This window comes from Camponotus floridanus, unplaced genomic scaffold (genome assembly GCF_003227725.1).
Source record: "Camponotus floridanus strain SB8 unplaced genomic scaffold, Cflo_v7.5 scaffold204, whole genome shotgun sequence".
Lineage (NCBI taxonomy): Eukaryota > Metazoa > Arthropoda > Insecta > Hymenoptera > Formicidae > Camponotus > Camponotus floridanus.
The window spans coordinates 196107-222769 of NW_020229331.1; the positions used below are offsets into that span (position 1 = coordinate 196107).

At 29.8% G+C, this 26663-nt stretch overlaps 1 protein-coding gene across 2 annotated transcripts; it reads right to left on the reverse strand.

Annotated features, from left to right (window-relative positions):
- Positions 1-1814: 1814 nt before the first annotated feature.
- Positions 1815-26216, reverse strand: LOC112637807 (potassium voltage-gated channel subfamily KQT member 1-like). 2 transcript variants are annotated; one of them, XM_025408371.1, is made up of 5 exons: positions 25751-26216; positions 18263-18613; positions 14291-14470; positions 12845-13010; positions 1815-2274 (listed from the first exon to the last, which is right to left on the reverse strand). In XM_025408371.1, the coding sequence occupies exons 2-5, from the start codon at positions 18354-18356 to the stop codon at positions 2139-2141; spliced, it is 576 nt and encodes a 191-aa protein (XP_025264156.1). In that variant the 5' UTR covers positions 18357-18613; positions 25751-26216; the 3' UTR covers positions 1815-2138. The 2 variants fall into 2 exon arrangements, with proteins under 2 accessions (XP_025264156.1, XP_025264157.1); XM_025408372.1 differs by lacking the exon at positions 1815-2274 and having other exon boundaries at positions 12841-13010.
- Between the last annotated feature and the right edge of the window lie 447 nt (positions 26217-26663).

Genomic DNA, 26663 nt, shown 5'->3' on the forward strand with positions numbered 1-26663 from the left:
ATAATTGAACTTTCAAAGCATCCAGCACGCGTATTCGTACCGTTGTACAGCTATACAACAGGGCAAAGTTCCTAAAGTGAATGAATTTCATTGCTCGCTTTCGTTTGGCAGAATGAAACTTGCATTCTATTAAATTCAACACGATGCATTATGTGATGTGATGTCGATGCAACAAATGTAACAAAATTGCGTGTAAATAAATGCATTTTGACGGCAAATGACGTATTCGTTCAATTGCTGTGCATGTTCACGTGCAATTTGTTCAAACACGTTTAAAATACATTGACTGTGAAACCTTATGTTGGATTCGATGGAATGTAGATTTTAAATTCGTTCTTTCTATTCAAGCAACTCATTTCGTATCGCGACTCGCTGTCTGCGACTATAAGAGCACTGTTTTCAGATTCTTTTAATATCGCTAGCTTATGAGCTCAAGGCGGGTAATGTTCATCCAATAAATGGTTCCTGATGAAAGGATTGTAGTAACCTTTTGGTAACCACGGCAACGAGCTGTATGCCAATCAATAGGAAAAGAGGATTAAGCGTGTCTTCTAGCCCCGATAGTTTCTTGATGGGTATCGAGCTTCAAAAGATCTGGCAGACGTCAGATTTAATCAAAAGTAATTATCCGCAACCCGAGATTTTTCTTGTAAAACTTAGAATAAAGATATTATATATAGAATACTATTATATATGAAATAGCAAATATATAATTTATAAATAAAAAGATTATTAATCATAAAGAGATAATACAACTGGGTTAATTAATGTCTGGGTTAATTAATGTCAAGTAAAAGAAAAGTTTATGCATGTATCATGTTTGCAGAACTATGTTACTGAAAGTTTACTATACGACACCTTATGATACGGTAAAGGATATTGTATTACAGTAAAGTGCATGAAAACTTGATATAGTCGTTTTCTTAGATTGTTCTTTTATATTTTGTGAAGTTCCACCATTTTAAGCAATTTAATGTTTAATTTTTGTATTACATTTTATATATTTGAGTCATCCTATATTAATGACACGCGATCAATTCGTCTATTATTTATATGAAAGATGAAGTGGTTCCAGGCAGAATCTCTTGAAACCAATATCAATGCGGATATTCAAGTCACGATTTGCTCGAGGGATAGAAATATATACGCGCGAACGTGCCGGACGCAAGTGCTCAACTGGAGATTATATTGTATTGGAGATAGAATGTAAAACAAATTCTACATTTTAGAAAGATAAACTCAGATATTGCATAATATAAAAGTTGTCCATTTTCAAAAAAATGCTTTTTACGTGTTTGCATGCAAATATAAATATTTTATTTAATTGTGTGTGTGTATGTGTGTGTGTGTGTGTCTATACGCAATTTTTCAAACCCTTGAAGAAATTTACATTAAATACTTATTTCTAATGACATGCAGCTGAATAAATTACTGTAAAGAATCTTAAAATTTATTTATTCATTTAATATTTTTTCACATCTGATTCATTTAATATCGCTTTTAACATGCAAATGCTTATACAAGAAATAACTACGTCTGTTGAATATATTTCAAAACCGCGAACATATATTTTAAAACAGAATTTTAATTTTTGTAGCAGTATATTTATGTTTCTGAAATCTTTTAAATCTGGAATTTTAGAATAATTTATTTAATTAAAATTAATCTTATTTTTATTCAAAATTTAAAAAATTAAATATTTTTATTTTTCTAGATCTCTCAAGCTAATGTTACATTGCGCATTATGAATACAAAATGATCTCGTAATCTAAAAAAACATGTGTTTTAACATGCATAGCGTACATATATATACGAGATATACATATATTAACATACATATACGAAACGTATATTATAGTTATTTTATATCCTTTCATTTCTGAATTATCTTAGGTTTAAGAAGCGTTTAAAAAGAATTATGTGGAAAATAAATCTCAACTAAATTCGTGCGAAATAACTTTCTTACGAGACTATAAAACTTGCGTCGTCGTTAATTAATGCCGCAAATTTCAAAGAGCCAACCGAGCCTGACATTATCAAATATGTCCTTTGGAGAACGCGAGCGAACAGTATCAACGCCAAGTTTCCAGCCTCGTGCTTCTGAAAAAAGATTTCGACGGCGAATTCGATCGTGTCGCCTACGCTTCATATGCATCTCTATGAAGTTTCCACGTCTTGTTTCCACTTCCGTTTGCGCGAACTTTCACCCGTGTGATATCCATATCTACAACGATCCATCTTTCGCAAATCCGTTGAATTCTGCCACTATATCTTCTAAAAATATATGTTAATATACAAATCGATACACACTATAAGAATATCAGAATACGAAAGAATGAAAGATCTAGAATATGACAGCAGCAGAATAAAAATGAACGCGATATTGACGCAGCTCTTATTTTTAATTTTTTTAAATTTGATTTGATTGTCAATTAAGTTGATATTTTATAACGTTGTATTTTGCGATAATTTTTAATTAAATTGTGTAATAAAAAATTACACGGTGATTATTTCCAGTTTTTTCTCTAGTACGATCGTAATGTATCGTTTACTTAAGGCGACAACTTAAATTTCTCGGTGTAATGAGGTAGTAATCCAGAGAAATCTGTAGCGCGGCAAATGAAAGCAGAGATGTATAGTAGCTATCTCTTTAAGAACTGAAAAAAATCGGTCTTTACGGAGAAAATTACAGAGGAAACGACAAAAGGACGCAAACAAGATGCAAACAGCGAAGATAGTCGAATAAAGATTTGCTGGTTGAATTATGCAAGAAAATCATTCTTTGAATATTATGCATCTCTATGAATATTAAAGTCTTCTCAAAATATAATCCATAATTCAAAAGCGAAAAGTTTTTGACAATCTAAAATTAATCAATTATTTTCTAAATTAGATAAGTCCTGTAAATTGTAAACAGAATTTTTTGATTAACAATTTTTGAAAGTTTCTGAGAAATTTTTTTGGGATATAATTCCTATACACGACAAGATACTAAAGAATAATTTATAGAATTGAAAACAAGAATTTAGAATGAAAAATCAATTTTACTTTTAACAAAATTTTTGATCAATACAATTAGATAAAAGTATTTTTGTAATTTAATCTTTATTATTATTTAGGAGCAAAAATAATAAAGAAAAGAAATTTAATTAATAATTTATTCATTAAACTTGAATGAAAGTGTAAGCAACATTATGCATTAATCTTATATTTTATCGTTGTTATTATTGTAGTTACTAATAGTCATCGAATCGTAATTTGAAGTCTACTGTAGGATAAACCGTAATCTACATTTCGCATTGAAACATAACATCGTTATCGTTTGCCATTCGTCAACATGCCAATCATAAAGAAATGCATTGTCGGGACGAAATTCTCGGCGTAGGACGACAAACGTCACATAAGAGGGCATCAATCGCGTTTACACGATATCCCACGCGGCCATCACCTTTTCCCTGCAGAAGAGCATGAGAGACATCGTGTCATCCACTTGTCATATATATGCAGGCTACACACAGTCGGTGCAAGTAGTTCATTGCGAAATGCTAAATACCGTCGATGTCCCGCGCGTCTATTTATAGAGCCGACACGATCGATAGACACCCGCTATAGAATGGAGCGAGCGACCGAATAAAAGTGAGGAGAAAGAGAGAAAGAGAGAGAGAGAGAGAGAGAGAACATAAGGAAAAAGAGAAAATTGAGAAAAAGAATGAACTGTAAAAAAAGAAATAACAAATAAAAAGGAAGAGGAAAAGAGAGGAAAGAATATAAAAAGAATAAAAGGAAAGAAACGAATAAGAGTAAAGTACTGACAAACGAGAGAGAAAATGGAAGTGGAGAGATGTTCTGCTCTTATACTTCGGTGCTCTTGGCAATTCCAATTCACCATCTTTTTGGCAAGCTTACTCGACAACTTGATTCCTGAGATTTGAAATCGGCGATCTTTTTCTTGCCCGACCATTACTGTCAGAGACTGACGAGTGAGTTTTTTTATTTCTGACAGAGTACTTTTCTATGCGTGAGCGACAGTAAGATACGAAGAATATTTTATAATATGCGATCTTATCTCTTTAATAATAGAGTCTATGATCAATTTATAATACAAAAATATTGAAAAAAATGATCATTGTATTAATTTATAATAATCTCCGAATTATTTTTAAGATTATATATTTTTATAATTAAACCTTTTTGATTAAAATTTTTTTAAAGTAAAAAGAATATATATATAATTAAAAATTTATGTATATTTCAAAATACATATATTAATTAACAATTATAATTTTCCTATTTATTTATTCGCGCGAAGAGCTCTATTGTTTCAGTTTATATAATTCGTTCATAATTGAGAAATTTTATCAATATTATTTCTATATTTCTATATTTTCGTCAAGAGAAAAAAAATTAACTGGAACAGAATCGTTTCTCAACAGAAAATCTATCATTGAAATTAAAGTAACAATTAGAATATATATATAGAATATATAGAATATATCTTACTTCTTACATTTTTTTATAATTTTATACATTATATTGATATTTTTCATTTATTTTAATTTTCTCTGTCTATTTTTTTCTGTTCACACAAACTATATATACACATAAGTATATTGCATACACATTGCATCTATTGTTCTACAAAACTGTCTCAAATAATGCTGTCATTAAATTAAATCTATTATGTTTTAAATATTCTAAATATATGAGACCAATAAAATGTAAATAATAATAAATATCTGTGCCGTTTTTGACAAAACTATATAATTAGAATATTTTTCTATTTTTCATCATTCTTCCTTGAACAATACATTTTTGTTTTTAATAATATTTTCTATTCATAATAAAAAACATAATAAAAACATGTAGTTGTTCCCTTTTATATATTCCACTTTGTTATATTTATATGTTGCACTTGTTATATTGTTTTTAAAAAAATCGGCATTTTAAATATTGGCTTTTTAAAATTCTATTTTTAATATAAGTTTTGCCTCATGTAGCTTGTTTTTTTCTTAAAGACTTTTATCTTAAAGGTCATATTTACAAAGAAACTTTACTTACACTATCTTATCATATCTGTGATGGTAAGGAATGGTTCTAAAATATTCTATATATCAAACAACGAAGCGAGCGGCAAATATGGTATCCGCAAAAATCGATTGGAGGTCCATTCGAAATTAACAATGTTTACGCTTCAGTAGCGATATAAATTGAACTGGCATGGCGACGTAAGCAGCTTTTCGATTTTTCGTACGATCTCTATGTACGCCCTAATGCGTTCGAATCTCTATAGTTTAATTTATAAAAAAGAAAATGTCATCATATATGAAATGGTGCTCTCTTGATATTATATTCTGATTTGTGATATATCAAAATGCTTTTGACGGAATTTGAAAGCTATATTCAAGTCTACAGTAATTTTAAATGTCATAAAAACCAACAGAAACCTGATTTTCTAGAACGATTTAAATTTTACATGAATTTATTTGTTCCTTTTAAATAAAAAAGAAAAAAGGAACACTCTTAAATTATGATATAATCAATATGTTGTTTCTTTCATAAATAAAGAATTATACGCCACTTCGATATTCTTATAAATTATGCAGAAACGTCAACTGTTATCGAATAAAGCAATGGCGTGGCAAATACGTCGATATACGCAGAAGAACCTATTAGCAAGTTGTTTGCATATTTCGGTGTGTTCGAGAATATTTTTTCATCGGCACTATGAAAAAAAATGTGATCTCGTTGAATTTGAAAAATTCCTGCATATTATCTCGTAAAAATTTTCTAATCTTTAATCGAAAAATAACAATATGAAAATTGCTCAGTGCCTAGAAAAATATCTATCTGATATAAATTATATGATTATATAATATTATCTATTTTCGCTTGTTTTAAGATTATTTTTTATTCAATCAATAAATTTATAATAATCTTAAAACAAATGTGTTTAAAATCATACACATTGAAATTTGTGTTTAAAATCATACATTGAACAGATCCTAAGAAGTTTTCAAATTATAAAATCGAATAATGTACCAAGGATTGTTTGCATTACAAGCTCTCTTGCTAAATAAATTTATAAAATAAGATAAAAAAATCTCTTCTCGAGAGGATTTCTTATGTGATCATAATAAGGCGACTATAGAATGAATTGCTCGTTCGATGAGTTCTTTCATACCATCGATATAGCTCTTACTACGTGCGTACGATGGTAAAAAATTGTAGCATATAGTCAGCATCTTACGGGTCACCGTCGCATGAGTAATCGATATTTGCGAGTGGTCGATATGTTCATGGCAAGGCCACACTACGACCCTTCTACATTATTGATGCTTGATGGACGGCTTTTGTAGAATGGAGTGCGTCCCACTGTTTGCGGGTCACCAAGCCTTGGCGTGTCGACGGTGTCACGACAATTTTCCCGTTGCACGCTTCCTCCTCTTTCTTTCTCCCTCTCTCTCTCTTTTTTCTTCCTTGTTCTATCTCTCTTGTAGATACATCGACACGTGCCTCTTTGCGAGTAATGGATGCACTCGATCGCGAGAGATAAGCTGGCCATTTTTCATCGCCGAAAGACACATCGCGCAAAGCTGGTAAAATTAATTTTGTATTTCTTCATCGAGCGATATGCCAGATAAATTCGTCTTCCTTCAATGCCATTTAATCTTGTCAGCTACACTCTTGTATATTTAGATTTAGTTTGAACTTTCCGCATTTTTTATAATTTTTCTGGCGATCAAAAAAAAAGTTTCAAATACACACACGGTTCCATCAATATTCGAAACAATTTCACAGAGTGGTTTTCTACATTTCATATTACATTTTTTTTTAAATATTAAATTTATAATTTATTTTTCAATGTATGCAAAGCTCGACATCAAAAAAATTATTGTCTCAAACATTCGATGAAATAACGAAAATATAAAAATGTGGAAATTTCAAAAATTTATTTATCCTGCAGCTTGAAGCGCTCTAAAAGCTTGTGGTATATTTGACCGATAAAATGAGGTATGCAATAAAAGATTGCGGAATTTCAAAGCCACACAAGCAACATTTGAGATAGGTAGGTTTCGGCAGAAAGCACATTTATTTTTATGGACAACCAAGTGGCGCGTGGGGAACAAATTCTTACGTACGATATTGGAATTTTGCTGGTTTATCGAATCGAGTCGCGTCTCTCCAATCGGCACAGTCATGGCAATTCAACACGTTAATCGATACAGCCCCTTCGCCTCTTTATTGCATTTACAGCGACAAACATGTCGTGTATACAGGACGATAGACAATGACACTTAAGTGGCGGTTGAGCACAACAAATAGCGACGCGTTAAACATCCGTAACGAGATTTTATTAAAATGTTTGAAATTATTTTTTACTAAATTGTGACGCAAAATATTAATTCTCTTTCCATTAAGTTCTCTTTTAAATAAAGTAAATTATTTTTTTTTAAATTTAATTAAAGAGATTAAAGAATTTTTTTAAATAGAAAAAATGTAATAAAGTTAATAACACACACACACACACACACATAACTTTGATTAATAAAAATTACTTTTTTCGGAATATTAATATTTCCACTTTATATTAAGAAAAAAGCAATTTAAGAAAAAAATAAAAGCGAAGTAAAAATATATTTTGTAAGAGATTATTTAAAAAAAAAAGAAAAGAATTAATAGGAAAGGGGGAAGAAAAAGTCAATTTTTCTTACATAATCACAAAGGAGAATTCCTTATTTGATTTCACAATTCATTACTGATCTCGTTTTAAGTAACGAACCATTTTCGATCCTAATAAGGTTTAATTGAATATAGTTATGTTTCATCGGTTTAATAATGATAAACAGCGTCCCGAAATGGATCCAGTCGTTTCATCATTAGATATATTCTCGCAATTATCGAGGAGCAGGACAATGATTGCATGTTAAAGGTCGTGGTAATTAATGACATTTGTGCATCGGAGATATAATCCACGTCCACTGCAATGCGGAATTCGTTGGATTTCGTGCACGAAAGATTGTAGTAAAATTATTCGTTACAGTGAACGATCACAAAGCAGAAAGACTCCATCTACTAGCGCCGTTCACATTCCGTTCCAACAAGTTGCTATTTCTACATTTAGTTAAATTTACATTATTTATCTTTATCATCTGATCCATTGTATGTTACGAACATTAGAGAAATTTGAAACATTTGCAGCAAGATATGAAATATATCGCAATGAACTGCCATCTCTTAAATTTCACCATACGACCATTAATCGATAAAAGTGGCGTTTCATTTTCCTCGAATTATCAAAAAAAGGACATTTTCACCGTTTCTAATGGAAACTTGTTCCTTCCGTGCAAGACTTTTATTTTTTACGGTCACGCTACCACACAAAAAAAGAGACATTGGCTGGATTCGGACGAGTACTGCGACGTATAGGGTGCGAGCGTACAAGGATTCGTCGAATAATACGGGACTCATTCTCGTATAGAGGTTCCATGCATAGCTGTGTGCGGCATTATAAAAGCGAGAAAATCGATATTAGGCTCGCCTACCACCTCGCGTGTCCCTCGGGGTAGCTAACTCATCAGCGATCTTGTTTCTTTCTCATCTTTAGTGTCGAAGTGAGAACGGTTCTTGCCTTCATAAATCTATGTTATTTACTAACTGCGTATTCAATGTCACGTGAAAGCTTTGCTTAAGAATAACGATAAATTTGTCTAGCTTCGGATTCCGAATGCAAGTGGCATAATTCGCCATAAGTGAGTCACATAAAGATATACCACGGAGGAGCTCTTCCGTTCTTGTTTCCAAGATATAAAGATATAAAGGAGGAAAAGAAAGGAATAAATTCGTGATTGGGACAATTAGGTGGAATTATTGAAATTGCTACATATACATTTCGTGTTCGCGTGAGACACATTTCGGTCAACGATATATTCTACAAGTCACAGAAAGTGCGTGCTGTGATAGAATGGCGTGAGAAATCTGTGCAATTCCCATTTTTTGGTTCAACGCCGTTTATATTCAATAATACGATAAAGAAAATTTTGTATTCTTTGAGGAAAGAATCGTGTCAGAAATCTCCGGTGTATCTATTTTAATTCTATTCATGGAAATTATAGCAATAACATCGAGCTTCGAGTTCGTTATAGTTATTGTGTACATATGCAAGGAATAATTCCACTTTTCTCACGAAGTTATCCCCCTTCCTTCCCTCAATTTGCAGCACGTGCTGCAAGTGTAACGTAGGCTACGTTACATCAATAATTCAGTTGCTATGGAGTTCACAAACGCAAAGCTTTATTTTTCAAAGTGCGTTCTAACAATGATAACTTGTACATAGGGAATTTATCTTTGTCAATAGTTGATGTACAAAGTGTTCTATAATGAGTTAAAAAGTTTTGACAACTTTTGTGAAAGTTATTTTAGTACAAGATATATCACCTAAGAAAATGAAAATATATTTTAAATTATATTTATATAATATTATAATATTATAAAAATAGCGACGCGTTAAACATCTATCATCGGTTTAATAATGACAAGCAGCATTTTTTATAAGAAATCAACGTTTTACTAATATTGTAATAAAAACCTGCAAAATTAACATTAAATAATTTAAAAAAATACTTAAAACCTCTCGTATAACAAAATTATTTATTTCTCACAATATTTATATATATTTTTGAAATATATTTCTTGAATATAATTATCGATTAAATAATTGTGTCAAATATATATTGTAGAAACTTTATTTATTCCTAATAATAATAAAATTTCATTAATAAAATATGAGAGATTCTCAAAAGACATATTTAAAAATGTAAGAGAAATAAATAATTATATATATTTGCAAATATCTTGTTTGATAAACTTATCATAGCATAAACAATTTTAATCTTTCGTGCTTTGATCTTGTAATTTATTAAAATAGAAACAACATATGATATAGCTTATTTACAAAATTACCATGATTAGTAAAGATTCCTTATATATCTCCAATTTATTTCAGAGTTTATAACGATAAATATATTTATTAATATATATATATATATCGATTTATTATATTTCTAAGGATATATTGGTTGCGGCATTTGTTTAATCATAATAATACTCAAAGAATAAATGCACTAATCTCTTTTCAATCTCATACTAATGATATTCTAAAGAATAATAATAAATTCTGAAGAATAATATCTCTGGTGTATAAAGCGACAAGTTTAGACGTAATCCATAACCTGCTGATCTAACAAAGTATCTGGATACCAATGCGTAATGTCAAATTTATTCCTATCCCACGCATATTCTACAGATGTTATTTAATGCTGAGGGTTGGTGGTAGAATATCACCTGGCATAGTAACCCTCATATATTTCCTTTAGCCAACGGAAATGCGACCCTCTAAAAGACCTCCGATATCAGTGACCACCTTTCATTCCCTTTTCTCTTCTCTTTCCTTATCGATATATCGTTACAGATCTAATGTAAAAAGGAAAACATCGAGTATCTCTGCGATAACGGAAATCTTCTATCTACATTTTGTCACTATATTTGAATACTCTAAGCGATGAAATCAAACATCGTGATATTGCATGAATTGCATAAACCATCAATATGTCTTGATCAACGTTTCCGCACGTTTTTCTGCATGACATTCACATAGGTCATAGTTCAAATAAAATATAATGTAATATGTTTACTCTTTATATGTATATTATACTAATATTGTTGCAAAAATTCTATTAAGTAGAAAATACAAGATATTCCAAAACTATCAGAGTAAATTAATTCGATTTTTACAAATACTTTAGCTAATTTAGAACCATATTTTTTAAATAAAAACATAAAGATATCTAAATATAATTCTCGAATAATTATTCATTAACAATAAAACATTTTTTCCAGAGATTAAACTTCAAGTAAGTAAAAGCAAGTGCTACAAAAATATTTAGATAATTTTAGATAATTTTAACTTTAAAATTTTAATTGGAATTAAAAAAATATATAATATTGAAAATTGAAAAGTTACTTAAGTTCAGACTGAGAAGAAAATCGATTTTAAATTGACCAAAGTATTTATAATTCAAAAAGCATTCCCAATTTTCAAAAAGCATTTTCTAACATTCTCTGCATGCAATTTCTAATAATAATTGCATACTTCGACATCACAGAGATTCTTGTGTTGTCAAATATAGAATGTTAAAAATTTATAATAAAAGCTGCACTTAGAGTGATATAGATATAAATTAACCCAGGATAAATGGTAGAATATTGATCAGACCTCGAGTAGTTAATACCAATATGGGGTCTGCCATCTATGCGCTTTAAACTTAAGCTACGTGAGCTATAAGAATATTTTGTATAAATGTGCAACGATTGATGAATATATTTCGAAAATAAAAAAAAAATTATTATATTTTTTATCTCTTTGCATATATGTATGCATTTTGTAAAGAATATATTGATTAATAATAAAAATATTTTAAATAATTACATTCGTTATATCACAAAATTGTTAGAAAATATCTCGGACGCGAACAACTGCAAAATTTTGAAAAATAATTGATTAATCATTTAATTAATTCTCCATGCAATAGCAAATGTAATGCAGTCAATTGTTCAAAAATATACATTTCTTCTAATTATGAATGTCTTATAAAGAAAGATATAATCATGTCAAACGTATAAATTAAATCTGATATTACTGTAAAAAAAATAATATCGTAAAAAGGCACATTCTATAAATGTTTTGAATTCAAGAATTTAAAAAATATTTCTGCATATTACATTATTTATCTTATTACGAAACATGTATATCGTTATTCCTTTTCTCAATTTTTCACAATAAACTCTGATCGTATTGTGTCGCATAACGCGATAAATCTTTAATGTATCAATAATGTTGAAAAAAAATATATTCCAGAGAAAGCATAAAACGCTTTGTATATAGACAGATATTCCGTCCATCATATAAAGTTCTAATAAACAATTGCATTTTCTATAACGTTCATTATAATGTAAACCGCGAATTGCAATAAAAAAAAATATTACTATTAAAAAAATACGATTAAAAAAAATATTACTATTAAGTATACTCGGAAAGAAATAGATTTCTTATCACAACAAATTTTGAGTTACGATTTCGTAATTTTTTTTAGTTTCTTCTTCTCATGAGCTTAAATTAGTCAATAGAAACACGAAAATAAGTAAATAATTGTATATGTTTTTATCCAAATACTCTTTCTTTATTGAGTTTTTCGATTTTAAAAATAATCTCTCGTAATCTTTTATTCATTTAATTTAAATTATCGTTCAAAGAGGAAATTCTTTTGTTAATAATTATAGCAAAGACTAGTTAAGTACTCACTTTTTTAAAAATCTGTTACATATACATATTAATCGCTACTCATACATCAGATCCGAGATAAAGGGAGATTTTGGAACTCCCATCAATCTTTTTTGAAACATTAATAATGGTTTTTAAATGACAAAGATTGATACTGTAGAAAACCATCAAGTGCGTTAATTCTTTTCTGATGTATTGAGCGTTGCGAGCGATTGATAAAACGAATCAATAAGATATGCGAACTTATGCCTTGATGCCGTAAACTCTTTACTTTATTTTTTTATTGGATCTCCTGTTATAACTGTAGACACCCGATAAATGAATAACGTATTCATTATTAAGCCAAAAATAAAGAATACTAATGCTAGTGCCAATATGAATTCATTATATAAATATTTCGTTCCTTGATGCATAATATTTCAAGGACGTGAATAATGTACTATTATGTGCCCTATTAGAAAGCCGTGCCAAAATCGCATGCATATATTGAATATTGTCATTACTTACACAGAGAAGTGGTACAGGAAGCACTTCCAGCCGGTGGGACGTTCCAGGAAGTTGTAAACTTGACCTTGGAAAGTAGCCTTTCCAGCACGTCGATGTTCCTTCACGTGGTAGCGACCTTCCCAGGTACGATCACCACCGGTTCCTAGCAATAATCTTGGATCGACACCTGGAAATTTATTAATTTTGCAATTGTATTTAATTCATAATAAAATAACAAGTTCATAAACGTACACGCGCGTACATACATACACACACACGTACATTAATTACCATCAACTTTGTTATATTATATATTCGTCACAAAATATAGAATAAAAATATAGAATAAAATTTATAAATAATTAATATTACGTATATATTCAATAGCGACTAGAAAAACAGAAATAAAATAAAATGTGAGGCTCTCCAATTAATTATATAATAAGAAAAAAACAAACTGAAGAAAGCCAAGTGCAGAAAACAGGGCATGAATAATTAAAAAAAAATCCTTTAATTACCCAAATATAAGTTTCGTTATATGGTATGTGTTAATCATAACTAGATGATCTGAGAAAAGATTAAAACGTTTTTCTAGATAATTAAAGAAATTTTTGAAGATAATTTGCGTCTTATTTTCTGCATCTTTGCTTCTTGCTTTCATTAGTTCATTTTCCTCTTGAACTTATATTTAAGAAAATTAAATATTTCTTTCGAATAATCGTGCAAATTATAATTTCTTAAACTTTAAATTAAAACTTTCGAATATTAAAAAATAAAAATTTGTTGCACTAATAAATTTATATAAATTTAAGTAAATAAAAAAATAGAATAAATATAATTATATATATATATATATATATATATATATATATATATATATTGATTACAAAACATATATAATATAAGACATTAACGTATAATATCATTTTTCTCATGTCTATTTTTGATGCACTTTGGCTTTTTCTTTCATCAATCCTTGGCAAACTAACTGAAACCAAAAAGCTTCTTGCTAAAACGCTTTTGATTGCAGGATATGATATCATACAAGCTACTACGCACTAAAAGTGAGCGAAACTCAATCATCAATAAGAAATATATATATACTGATAGTTCCAGAAATTGCAATTAATATACTATTAAAAGTAATTAATACAAACTTTTCTTATTCTCAAAAATTCTTTTAAATATTAATCTTTTTAAACAAAATAATATTAAGAGTAATAAGAAGAGAATAAGAAAATATTGTTATCTAATCAAAATGTATGTTTATATTCGATGCCTATTTATAAAATAAATTTATCTCAATGTATTGTGTAAGAGAAAAATTCGCACGAATTTTTATTTTTGACATTCTAATCTAATATCATTGAGATAAGTGCCTTAAATTTGCTAAGTTTAAAACTAAATATAGTTAAAGCAAGTATCAACGATCTTTGAAACGAATATATCGGGATATATTTCTCTCACCTCCGGCCAAGGTGTCATTGTTGTCAGACTGCAAGGTAGTACTGGTGTCAGATAGGGGTGACGGAACCGGTCTTAAATCCGACGGCGGCTCCAATCTCAGTAAATCACTTCCGCCATCTCCACCGCCTCCATTTCCTCTGCCGACCTGTACAATCGTCACATTCAGAGGTCCCCGGTTACCTGCCATAAAACAAAAAAAGGAAGAGAGAGAGAAAGACTATGGTGAGCCAGCTCGTTAAAAATAAATGACCGAACACGGGAAAATGTAATTAAGTCCCTGTCGTTCCTTCATGGCGAAATTGAAGGGCGGACTCTAATTGGGCGAGAGGGGATCAGTGAGTTCGTTAGCGAGAAAATGAAAATCATATAAAAGCGCTCTCTTAATTCGCCCACAGCTTTATAATAAAAACGCCGATTCGTAATCGCTCACAAAGTATCTCTTAATTAAGAGATTGCTTTTTGTCAATGTATTTAATAAAAATCACGAAATAAGCCATTAACCGTAAATCTAAAGTCATAAAAAGACAAACATTATTTTATAATTGAATTTTTCTCACTTATTTTACAAGTATTTTACAAATTTTATATAATAAATAATTGCAATATATTGGTATAAATGCAGTAAATACACTGAAGCGTTAAAATTAATTAAATAATTTACGAAATTTTTTATTAATAACTTTAATTGCAATTAAATATAAGAAGATTTATCTTTAACTTGGAAGTAAGATCAGTAGCAAAGAAGTTAATAATCATTTAGATATATGTCAATATTAGCATTTCTATAAAAGAATAAATTCTGTCATCCTTAATTAAAAATTTGCAATCTATAAAAAATAAAAAGCCTAACCAGAATACACAATACTCTTTAGTTATGTTAATTACATTTTTTATTAATTATATCGCGTGCTACCTCATCAGCTTGGTATACAAAATTATCATTAAGAAATGATAACCGAGCTGAGAAGTCTCCGGGGAAGGTGATGGAGAAGGATAGAGGGGACAACACTTCGCAGGGATGTCGCTAAGTGGTAATTAACCCCCGTATCATTTGCCTCATCCTCAAATGAGTCGAGTTAAAATTGAATCCATTTAACCGGACGAAGTACTCGTCTCCTCGGTCGGCCGCGATTCGTTCGTGCGATAATTCGATGTACGATCGGCCGATGCGATGTTTATTGATTTATAACGGTTCGCCCTACGGCACGTAAGCATAGTACAAGCTTTAATCCTGAAGAAAATTTATTCGCGCAATTTGCGGCCAGTATGTCTCGTTTACGGTTTAAAGAAGATATTAGCATGTCGTCAAACTAAATCGCGAGAACCTTATTGTATAATTAATCGATTTGATAATAAACGATTACACTGAATTTACCATAGCATCTATCATTTTAAAGGTTAAATGTATCTCAAACTTGGAAAAATAATATTATTATAAAAGTATCGAAGTAACTTATACAAAAAAATATGTCAAATTTCTGACAAACAAAATTGATTTTTGCATGATTTTTCGAAATACATTTTTGCTTCTTATCGCATGAGTGAAAGACTGTACATATATCAAATCATATATGTATATAAAAAAAAATGTTACAAAATTATGATGTAAATTTCATAACAGGATTTCATTAATTTGAAGGCAATTGCATTATATGTGTGTGTGCGTGTATGTATACATGTTGTATATGTATTGTTGTATATGTATACTTGATATTTAAATATTTTAAGTTTTAAATTTTATTTTTTCCTAGAAAACGATTCTATCTAGTCAAAAACAAACCGGGGGCGTAAGAAATTTGAATATTTAGAATGCGACCTTCGCGAAATCGTTCTCTGTATCTCTAAAGCGGGTCTTCATAAAAACTAAGTTCAGTATCCTTCTTTCAAACGAACATACACCTGGGGTATCGTAAACTGCCGCGATCTTTACGCATGTATGGTTACAGTAATAAAGAGAAATGTTGAAGTTTTACGATTTACAGGCCAATGCTCGTAAAGCTAGAATTTCCACACGAATTATATATATGCGCATTTTCCATCGCCGGAATTCGGGATTCCGTCGTTCGGAACTTTCATGAAAATTTAAAAAGAGGTGAATCGAGAAAGAAAGAAAGAAAGAGAGAGAAAGTTATTCCAAAACACTGAACGTACACTGAAGTTTACGTATGTAGAGTATGTATGGCTGGCATAATCTGTCCAGAATCCTCCGATCACAAGACCTTTGTGTCCTCCCTGGATAAAGCGTATATAGTATTTTAATGGTACACGTAAGAAATAAACGCTATAGATGCGATTAAAAATCGAATTCCATTTAAATTGCAAAACAGTGTCTCTAAATGAAAAAATAGCTTCCATTAAATGAATAATATCAGCATCGATGTACACTTGAGATACGAATTTTGTTTTTGAATGAAAAAAAATGTATTATTATATTGTTAATATAATGATACATTTTTTATTATTATTAATACTCATATTAATATATTATTTGATTCGTAATTGAGATTTTTTACCAACACAATTTTAACAAATATTACGTAAAATGCAAAATATTACGTAAAGTATCATACGATTCGCCATCTGAATTTTAATGTGGAGGCAGAAAAAATATAAAAGGGAAGAGAATATACGTAAAGGAGGAATAAAGTTTTAAATAAGATAAAGTTTAGGGTGAAAAAAATGAGATTACACTTTTGCGTAATATATATAAGTTTGAAGTAATAAAAGCAGAAATTATGATATATAAAAAATGGTATTTTTTAATATATATATATTTAATTTTTGCTTACTATCTTTCTCTTTCTCTCTTTTTCTATATGTATATAAAATTTACGCGCTTGTAAAAATTATTATATGTAAAAAATAAAAATAATTGGAAAATCTAATATTAATAAATTAGCAAATATTTCTGTGAAAAAAAAGAGTAGAATTCTTTACATTCTTAAATTCCATCAAAAGAAAATTTCCACAGTTGTTAAAAGAAACAGTCGACATGCCCGGTAGTACTATAAGTCCAATAATGAAAAGAACCATCTCTTTTTGATTTTCTTCTGATACAGAAAACACGCACCCACATTAACAAACAATGATTGGACACGCAAGCGAAATAAATATGGACGAAACGTATTGCTTGATTTTTTCGACATTGACATATAGAACATAGCATCGCGATAAATATTAAGGAATAATGTTTCTAGCTTATGTTGAGAAAATTCATATAAATTTTCGGAAAAAGTGGACGAATCTTTCCGATAATTAGTAAAGAATAGTCTTAACTAATATTAAAAGAAAAAACATGATATCAGCGAGTAAGATATTTAAGAATATTAATTAAAATATTACAACAATATATATTACAAAAACAATGACTTGTTAATCTCTCTCTTACCTTAAAAGTTTTTAAATTTACTTATGACTCTATCTCTCGCTCATCGACGATTGATCTTGTATTATTTCTATACATATCTCATATTAATCTAACCCTTTCTACTATTCATGTATGTATATTTGTTTTTTACATTGTTTTTCACACACAATGTCTATTGGATATAAAAATAAACAAAAAAGTTTCGATTATCTAACACAAATTTCCTCTTTTTTTGTAAACATTGTATTTTTTCAAGAATACGAATGTAAACAAAACATTTCAATCATTTTTCGCGAAATAAACAAGAAATATCCTAATTATTTTACGCTAATGATATTAGGAAAATAATAAGAAATTCGCGCGTTGATAATCATATAATATAGCGTTTTAGTTTTTTCTTTTTACATTAATGTAAGTTTGATTCTGCAGACGAAATATAAATACGTTCAACTCAAACATGGAGGTCATTGCTTCATGAAAATCTCAGTCTATGTTTCAATTGAAGATACAATTCAAAATATAATTATTTCTTACTTCCATATTAATAAATAAAAGGGAGAATATTGTTTGTATGCACTTGTCGCGAGAATAAGAGTGTGACTCACCTGTTCTGGAAGGTGGAAGTAACAGTCCTTGAACCTCCTCGAGGGGCATGGCGTGTCCGTGATGATCCCGGTAATGATGAGAACGGTCTCTCATACCTCCTCCCGACTGCAACAGTCGCGCGCGTTTTCACGACGTTTCTCGCTGAACAGCGACAATCGTTATCAGAGATTAAATTCAGGACCGAAACCGGATGCAGGAGGAGCGAGTCCTGAAGGACCCCTACTAATGATGGGGGACGGTGATTGAGCGTCATCGCCCCGCCGTCGCAATTAAGACATTGCCCAGATCACCAAGATCGGACAAATCGCCAACTTGCATTAGGGCCTCGTCGATTACCGTCTACTCTTGCCCTGTCACAAAAAAACATCTGTTAGATTAAAGGGAATATATATAATTTACGAATATATAAAATAAAATTTAAATTATACATTGATATTTTGCAAAATATTAATTTTAGAAAAGTTAAGACTCTTTAAAATCTTTAGAATAAAAATTGTGTAAAATTTTCAAGTAATACATTCAGTAATTATAATACTTTTATTACGATCAGCTATTAAAAAGAATAAAAATAAGAATCATTTTTATAATTAATATAATTTAATTATAGTTTATATAATTATTAGGTTATATAATTATAAAAATTTGATTTTTGGTCTCTATTAAAATTTTAACGAGAAAGAAGATTCAATGATTCATAATAACTTTTCATATCTCTATTTTATATGGCCACGATTAAGTTAGAAATATTGTAGTAATCGATCGACATTGTCGATGCATTCACGCTGCTTTAAAAATCGAGAAATTAATTTCAAACAATAGTTGCTAAACAATGAAATATCATAATTAGTTTTCCATGTCTGCATTACAATGAAACGCGAGAGAACAAAGAAACCTCCTTTCGGCTTAAATTGTCTGGTTTGTCATTTATCTAGCTTTATACGTGTACTTAAGTTTCGTGGTCGATGTACTCTGCCTGTTCATAACGGAATACAGTGTATTGTATACGAGGATTGTTGCCAAAGTAACGAATAGTAGAGAATATTAAGAACAATAAACTTAGAATTTTTCTTATCTCTCTTCAATGAAAAGACTATACTGATTACATAGTTTTATTATATATTACCTTTTCACTTTTTAATACAATCTTTGATTTATAAAAAATATTAAATATTAAATTTAAAGTGTGAAGAGAAACAAACTCCTCAATAAGCGTATAAATTTTTGTTTAAAGTTTATCTTTTGATTAGTGCTATTTAAATCCTCTATTTTAATTCCTCTTTCTCTCTCTATTCTTCTCTCTTCCTCTCCTTCCCTTCTTCTCTCTCTCTCTCTCTCTTTTACAAATTAATTATACAGTTTCTTAAATCTGTGTTATAGAAGCTTCATATTTTATGCTCTCTGCCTGCGTTACGTACACATATGCAAGCATTAAAGTTTGCGCGTACCTCGTATTTGCTTATGACACACATACGTGCGTGTAGTATCATAGATCGATAACCAACGTGTCTCGGTTAGTGGGTCTAGTTCGCAAGAATTATATAGTTGTTATATAGACATGCGATTCACCACTCGATTGTGTTTTCTAACCGCGACGTTATCACGTCGTATATACGTGATACTTATTTTTTTCCTTTTTTTTTTGCGCAACTTTCTCTTCCTATACTGTCGTCGTGAATGAGTCACTGATTACCGTGGAAAATATAAGTAGTTCAGCACACAGTAGAGAAATATTCGAACAGTGTTATAGTAATCATCGTTTCAAAGCAAGCAAATTACGATTTTCATTTATTAACCTCTAATAACTTGAATTTTTAGTAGCCTTTTTAATTCTTAATAACTTTAAATTCTAAATTAATTACATAATTCATTTATATGATACAAATATGTAAAAGTTACTATTGATTTTTATCATCATTCATATGTAAATTCTGAAGGAGATTTTTAAGAATTGTATTTTGCAATCAAAACACTATTTTAAAATGATGTACTTTTTTAATTGTATAAAAAAATTGCATTTTATGAAATATTATTATAGTGTTAAATATATTAAAGATATATCAAAAATATTAATTAAATTAAAAATTATAAATTTTTATGATATTATTATTATAAAACACATAATATTATTATAAAAATTTCTTATAATATTTAGAAATAATATAATTATCCAATTTCTACATGGCATTATTTGGATAGAGTAATATAAAAATATTTTCTATAATGGTAATTATTATGAAAATAATTGGAACTTCACACAGTAACTCTCTATTATCTAATTAATCAAAAAATTACGTAGATTGATGCGAAACTCATTGCTTACATAAATCACTTTCGGCGAACGTAGTTTAGCGTGGTCTTTCTTTGTCTGTTCAACGGAGGCTATTTATCAAAGTGCCTTCGAAAAATTTCTGGAAACGAAACAGCGGCGTCTGCAACCCCTAATCTAAGTTATATCCCTCTTCTATATCTATACCTATCATAAAAAAAGTTTTCTGGAAGAGAGAGTAATAATTTATCATCCACTCATATACATTAATTTAGATGAAAGTATAGGTAATTACACGATAAGGTTACGATAAATATACTATCAGACATATCTTCTCAATGGCGATAATAAAAAAATATATATTTTCAATTTATAACCTTCTTCAAAAATTCTTAATAAATTTTTTCATGTATGTTTATAAATGCAAATACAAAGTAGAATCTCTTTTTGTACCAAGTTTAATCTATGAGAAAACTTTGAATAAATTGATTTATTTGATATATATTGATTTATTTTTTACTTTAATATTATTAAATTCTTTTATCTTTACTACTATTTTTAATCATATCACAGATCTAATGTAATTTCGTAGCAAAAAAAATGTTAGAAAATATAATATAGTTTTATAAAGAATTAAATGAAATAGACATGCAAATTAACCATCATGCGAAATATATAGCTTTGAAATCGTTAATTAAAATTTGTCTGACATATGATGATATCTTTAAAGGGCATCGTGTTAAAAACACTTGCGTGTTAAAAGATACTGAAAGAGATAAAAAAATATTTTGTCATAATTGTAGAAAAATTAAATGTAAGAGACTTATTGAATTAGCAACATATCAGCAACTTCTATTGCTTTTTGTAGATAAAGAAATTGCTTTTAACAACTGCTTCGAAAGAATTTAATTTTTAATACATGAATTGATCCGCTGTTGTATTATAAACTGCATAAAAGTTGTCGCCTATAGTACTCGTTACTCAATAAGTTTGACTATCCGAATATTTTTAATCTTATCATAAACCGTTGATTCTGTGTTTTAATTAAAGAAAAATCGATTGTATTTAACATGAAAATAGACCTTTTTTTACTAAAGATCCAGCATCAAAAGAACTTAAAATCAATTTAAAATCTAAATGTTATTTATTTGAGAAAAATGTGTACATTAATGAAATTGAACATTAAGTTTTTTAATTAATTGATTGAAACAAAAATAATAGACTGATGATATTTTCAATTTTAGAAATGATTTTTTTAATTTTTCGTTTAAAGAACTTTTAAGTTCTTTATATAATCAATACGCATTAAATTCTATACGATTTATCGTTGATTTTATAAATTCAATAAATTTATTTATAAAGTCAACTATTTGTTACTTTTACAATATCCAAAACTGCGACTATTCAGATTTTAAAAAATTTAAGCAAAAATGATATCAGGAAATAATCAATTTTTGTTTGTTTTCTTTTATAATACATATTGCTTAATTTATCTATATTATTTTACTATAAATTTAAATTTAAACTATCATCTTCAACGTCTAAAAATATTCAAACTATTTAAAATTTGAACTCGAAGTTTGACCTATTTTATTAGGTCTGGAAAATTCCAAGCTTGAGAGATAAAGATCTACTTACAAATTATATCTTTCAGTATTCATGATGTTTTGTGTTTGATTAATTTAGTCAATAGCAAAAGGTTCCAATGACATTTGTCTCACTTTCACTTAACGTGAAACATTTCTTACGCATAATAAATTTATCAAATAGTCATTTAAAATACATAGATAATTTTTTCTACTTTAATTCTTTTATTATTTATTGTAATATATATAGAATAATATAATAATATATAATTTAATCCTCTCTCTCTCTTTTTTTCTCTCTCTCTCTCTTTCGCTCTCTCTCCTTCACGTGAAGCGTCACTTAGTTTTCTTTTTTTTTATAGTTTGACGAAAGGTGGATAAGATGTTAAGAAATACAATATGGGAACTTGTCGGACATAATAATGTTAAAGTTCGAGTATTATACGTCAAATAAATAAAAAAGAAAGAAACAATCTCAATAAAAGCGAATAGATAGGCTAATATTTAAGGAAAATAAGCATTAAAATTTATTTCATGCATATGTAATACAAATTAAATTAATGCAAGTTCAAAAAGACGAAAAGCAAATTTTTATAACATGAAAATATAACTAATTTTATTTATATTAAACTTTTTTATGTTTAATCATTCATTAATTCATTAGTTTTCAGTTATTTTAATCAAGATATTATATTTATTTCTTATTGCTAAATGTACATTTTTTTCTGCAAATGTTAATTTATAATTGTTATATCGTGATTATTTTAATTTTAAGGTCCTTAAAAGTGAATATAAAATTAAAATATCAAAGTCAATTTGATTAACGTTAGTTAATTTTATAACGTTAGTCAATTTGATAACGTTAGTTTAAAAAAATTTTTAATCACTGTTACACAAGCGGAGAAAACGTTAACTCTAAACATCTATTGTTTTAATATTGTATAATTGCATTTAATATTATATAATTGTATCATTGCAATCTAAAATTTTTCAAATCATCGCTATATAATTATGTTTATAAATAATTCCATCATGCATTTTAACAGTTAATTTTTCGAACTTTACTGTAATAATAGTTTGAACTGATATAAGAGAATATTGATATATTTTCTTTTTACTCAATTTTATGATAATTAAAAATGATTCATTAAAAAAAATAGATATTCAAGAACCACTGAGGCGAATATACATACTTATACATACATGTACATATTTTCGTGTTGTCGCGTGATATCTGCTCTTTCTTGCACACTTTATCGCGTGCATGTAGTATTTTACGGTTACTCATGTCAATTTAATTATGTCGATATTTGATTAGCAAATTTTGCTAATGTTTTAGTTCTTATTTCACGTGAAATAACATGCTTTCAATGATTTTATGGAGATTTTACAAGAAAATTACTTAATTGTTAATTAAATAAAATTGAAAAAATTTTGATTTTGAAAAAAGAATCCACACAATAGATCAAATTTCTCAATTATTATTTCTCTTTAAGATTTTTTAAATCTTTTTTTAAATGTAGGCTATGTGAATTTTTATACAAAAAAAATATAGGAAAAAAATTAATATATTTAATTTTTTTATTTAATTTTCGTGCAAAAAATAAAAGAACAAAATTCAAATTTTGAGAGATTTCGCATTAGAAGTTAAATTAACCTGCATAAAAAATTGATATATTGCATATATTATTATTGCACATTTAATAGCCAAATGTTTTCAACATAAAAATAATCAAAGATTTCCAATTTCCAACAACGACGCAAAATTACTATAAGCTGAAGTTATCTTCGCAAAAATTCTTTTGCACAATGCTCGTTATCATATTTTCCAAGAGCATATTATACGGTGGGGAGGATAATTACGTACATGCAATTATGTACTTCGCGTATTCTTTGTGTGAAGCACCAAAGCTCCAAATTAATGCGGAAAGTAGGCTAATCCGTGGCTTGATATTTTAGACTACAACGAATGTAGTCGACAAGAAAATGAAACAAGCGGAGAACAAAAAGGACAAGAGCAATCACTTCGTTATTTCGAGCGAATGCAAAGAAGATGTACTCTTTCCTTTTTTTTAACAATAAGACTTGGTAAACAGCGGCGTGAAATAGAGATATCCGATGAAGGATTAGAAGAGAGAGAGTTCAAGATGAAGTGTTTGTTACTTCATTATAAGCGAGAACAATGTAAATATCCGGTGAAAAATCAATACATAATTAGCGAATATTACTAAGATGCATAAAGCGAAAATGGGTGACAGATGAAGGCAAATAACGAAAACGCGTGAAAATATACTGAAGTTGAAAAGAGAAGTTATTCATGCGAGTATAACCAAATATTTTCCTAGTGTTAATGTCACTTTCGTATTTTTTTTCATTTTGCGTAAACTCACTCGTCACATAAAATTGATAGACATATCAATATGTAAACACGAATATGAAATAAAAGTATCCATAAAAGGTATTCTTATAAAATTTGCTGATTATTAAATTTTAAATTATAAAATTTTACCACAAATTTATAAAAAATAAACTGTACCACCCAATCTTCAGTAAAACAAATACCAGTTAATTAAAAATCCAAAATTTTAAATTTAGAAAACGTTTTTATTTAATTTGTTATAAAAGATTGCTAGACTATCAATAACTAAATAATAACAATAATTAAATAATTAAATAATTAATGCGTAATAAAATTAATCATGGTTGATAATAACTGTGATTGAAATACAGAAACAATAAGTAATATTGCTAGAACGTGAATTACTAGATTCAATATACACACAAAAAATGCACACTATGATGCGATCAAAAAGCTATTGTTTTCTCTCGACAAGTTATTCAGCATTAATTATCTTCTTCAATGCAAATAAGTAATAAGAGGAGCGAGATATTGTCAGTCTTCGCACGTTGTTTCTTTTTATAAACGATTCAGCTTGGCGTGAGTCATGAGAAAAAACGTTTTATCATGCTGTTTCGGCACAATCTAATAATCATATGGAGATACATGTGCATACACTAGAGATTAGGATGGTCGATATTATAGAAGCGCGAATAATTTATCTTATCCAAGTATCTAAGCCCTGGCATCTTCACACTTTACCTATGCACCTGCAGCGTGTCGTGTGTTTTCTCATATGAGTTCCTCATAATCTTTTCTCTCTCGGAAGAAGATAAAAACGGCAAAAAGTTGCCGAGCTTCTAAAAGAGTCATATTCCTCGCATGAGCAAAAATGCTTAGCACTTTTTCTTATCTTTGCGTTAAGCGTAAACAGTAATTTGGAGAACAACTTTATGTTTATCTAAACTGATGCTAATCCCATGAATAATGGATCGAAACAACAATATTTCAATCTTCTTACGCTCGACCATTACATAAACGGTTAGTATAGTCGCGATGCATACTATATTATAAATTAACTCGGAATCGATCTTGAAACGCGACTTAAAGTGACCTGTTAAAGGGATCAAAGTATTTACAGGATTGTCGCGAATATTTCATGGATATTATAGTACAAATTACTCAACTCGTATGTATCGGTCAATCCTGCTAATCGCCAATCGAGATAGTCAACGACGGCCAATCAAGATCATCCCCTTTACGAGATATAGATAAATAGTACATATTCGAGGCGTACCTGTTGCAAAAGGAACCCACAAGGTGGTCCCAGCAAGCGCGATGCTCCTAGAATCCGTCCTCAAGATTGTCGAGGCTGACTAATCCTCGCTGTTTCTCCTCGTCCCTCGGACACGACGGCGCAGGGGACTCCGGACGATGATAAGATCGCGTGCTAGCTGCTCGACGATCGCGATTCCGATTCACGACGCGGCATCGATTCGCTCGTTGTGTTTTAGCGAACAGGCGATCGGCTCCACGTCAGCTCCGTCACAATCGGCGCGGAAAACAGCACGCGTGCGAACGACGGTCCGAAACCGCGCTTCCTGCCTGACCTCGTCTCGAACGATAACGACGACGCGATAATTTGCACGTCGCGTATTCGCGCGCGTGCAAAATCAACACGTGTGTGGCAAGACGCGTCTCGTGACAGCGAGCCTCTTCTTCCACACGTGCGTACACGTGTGTACCGTCTGTCCGCTGGCAATTCTCGCGCGATGACAGTCTTCTGGAGCCGTACGTCGGAGAAGGGGATTTATGGAGAGGTGATTGTCGTTGATTGTCGTATGTTGACGGCCGTTGATGACCGGAGAACCGGACAAATGCAGCGGCTCCAATCGGCTCTGTCTTTTCTTCCACGGCCACGGAGGGAAGTTGTCCTGCGGCGCGACGGACGTGTCTGTGACAGGAGGTGTAACACGCGCGCCTCGGCGCACCGCGCACGTACCGGCACGCAGCCCAGCACGACCAAGGGTGGCGCAAACTGGGACTCGACTACTCGATTCTGCAACTGTCAACGTTAACTTGTTATTAGATGTGTCATTTTCATCGATGATTTATTTGTATAATTACTTTTATAACTACATGGCTTAATTAATAATAATGATCATAATGTGAGGTAAAATGAGAAGAGGATAACAATGAAACAGACACTT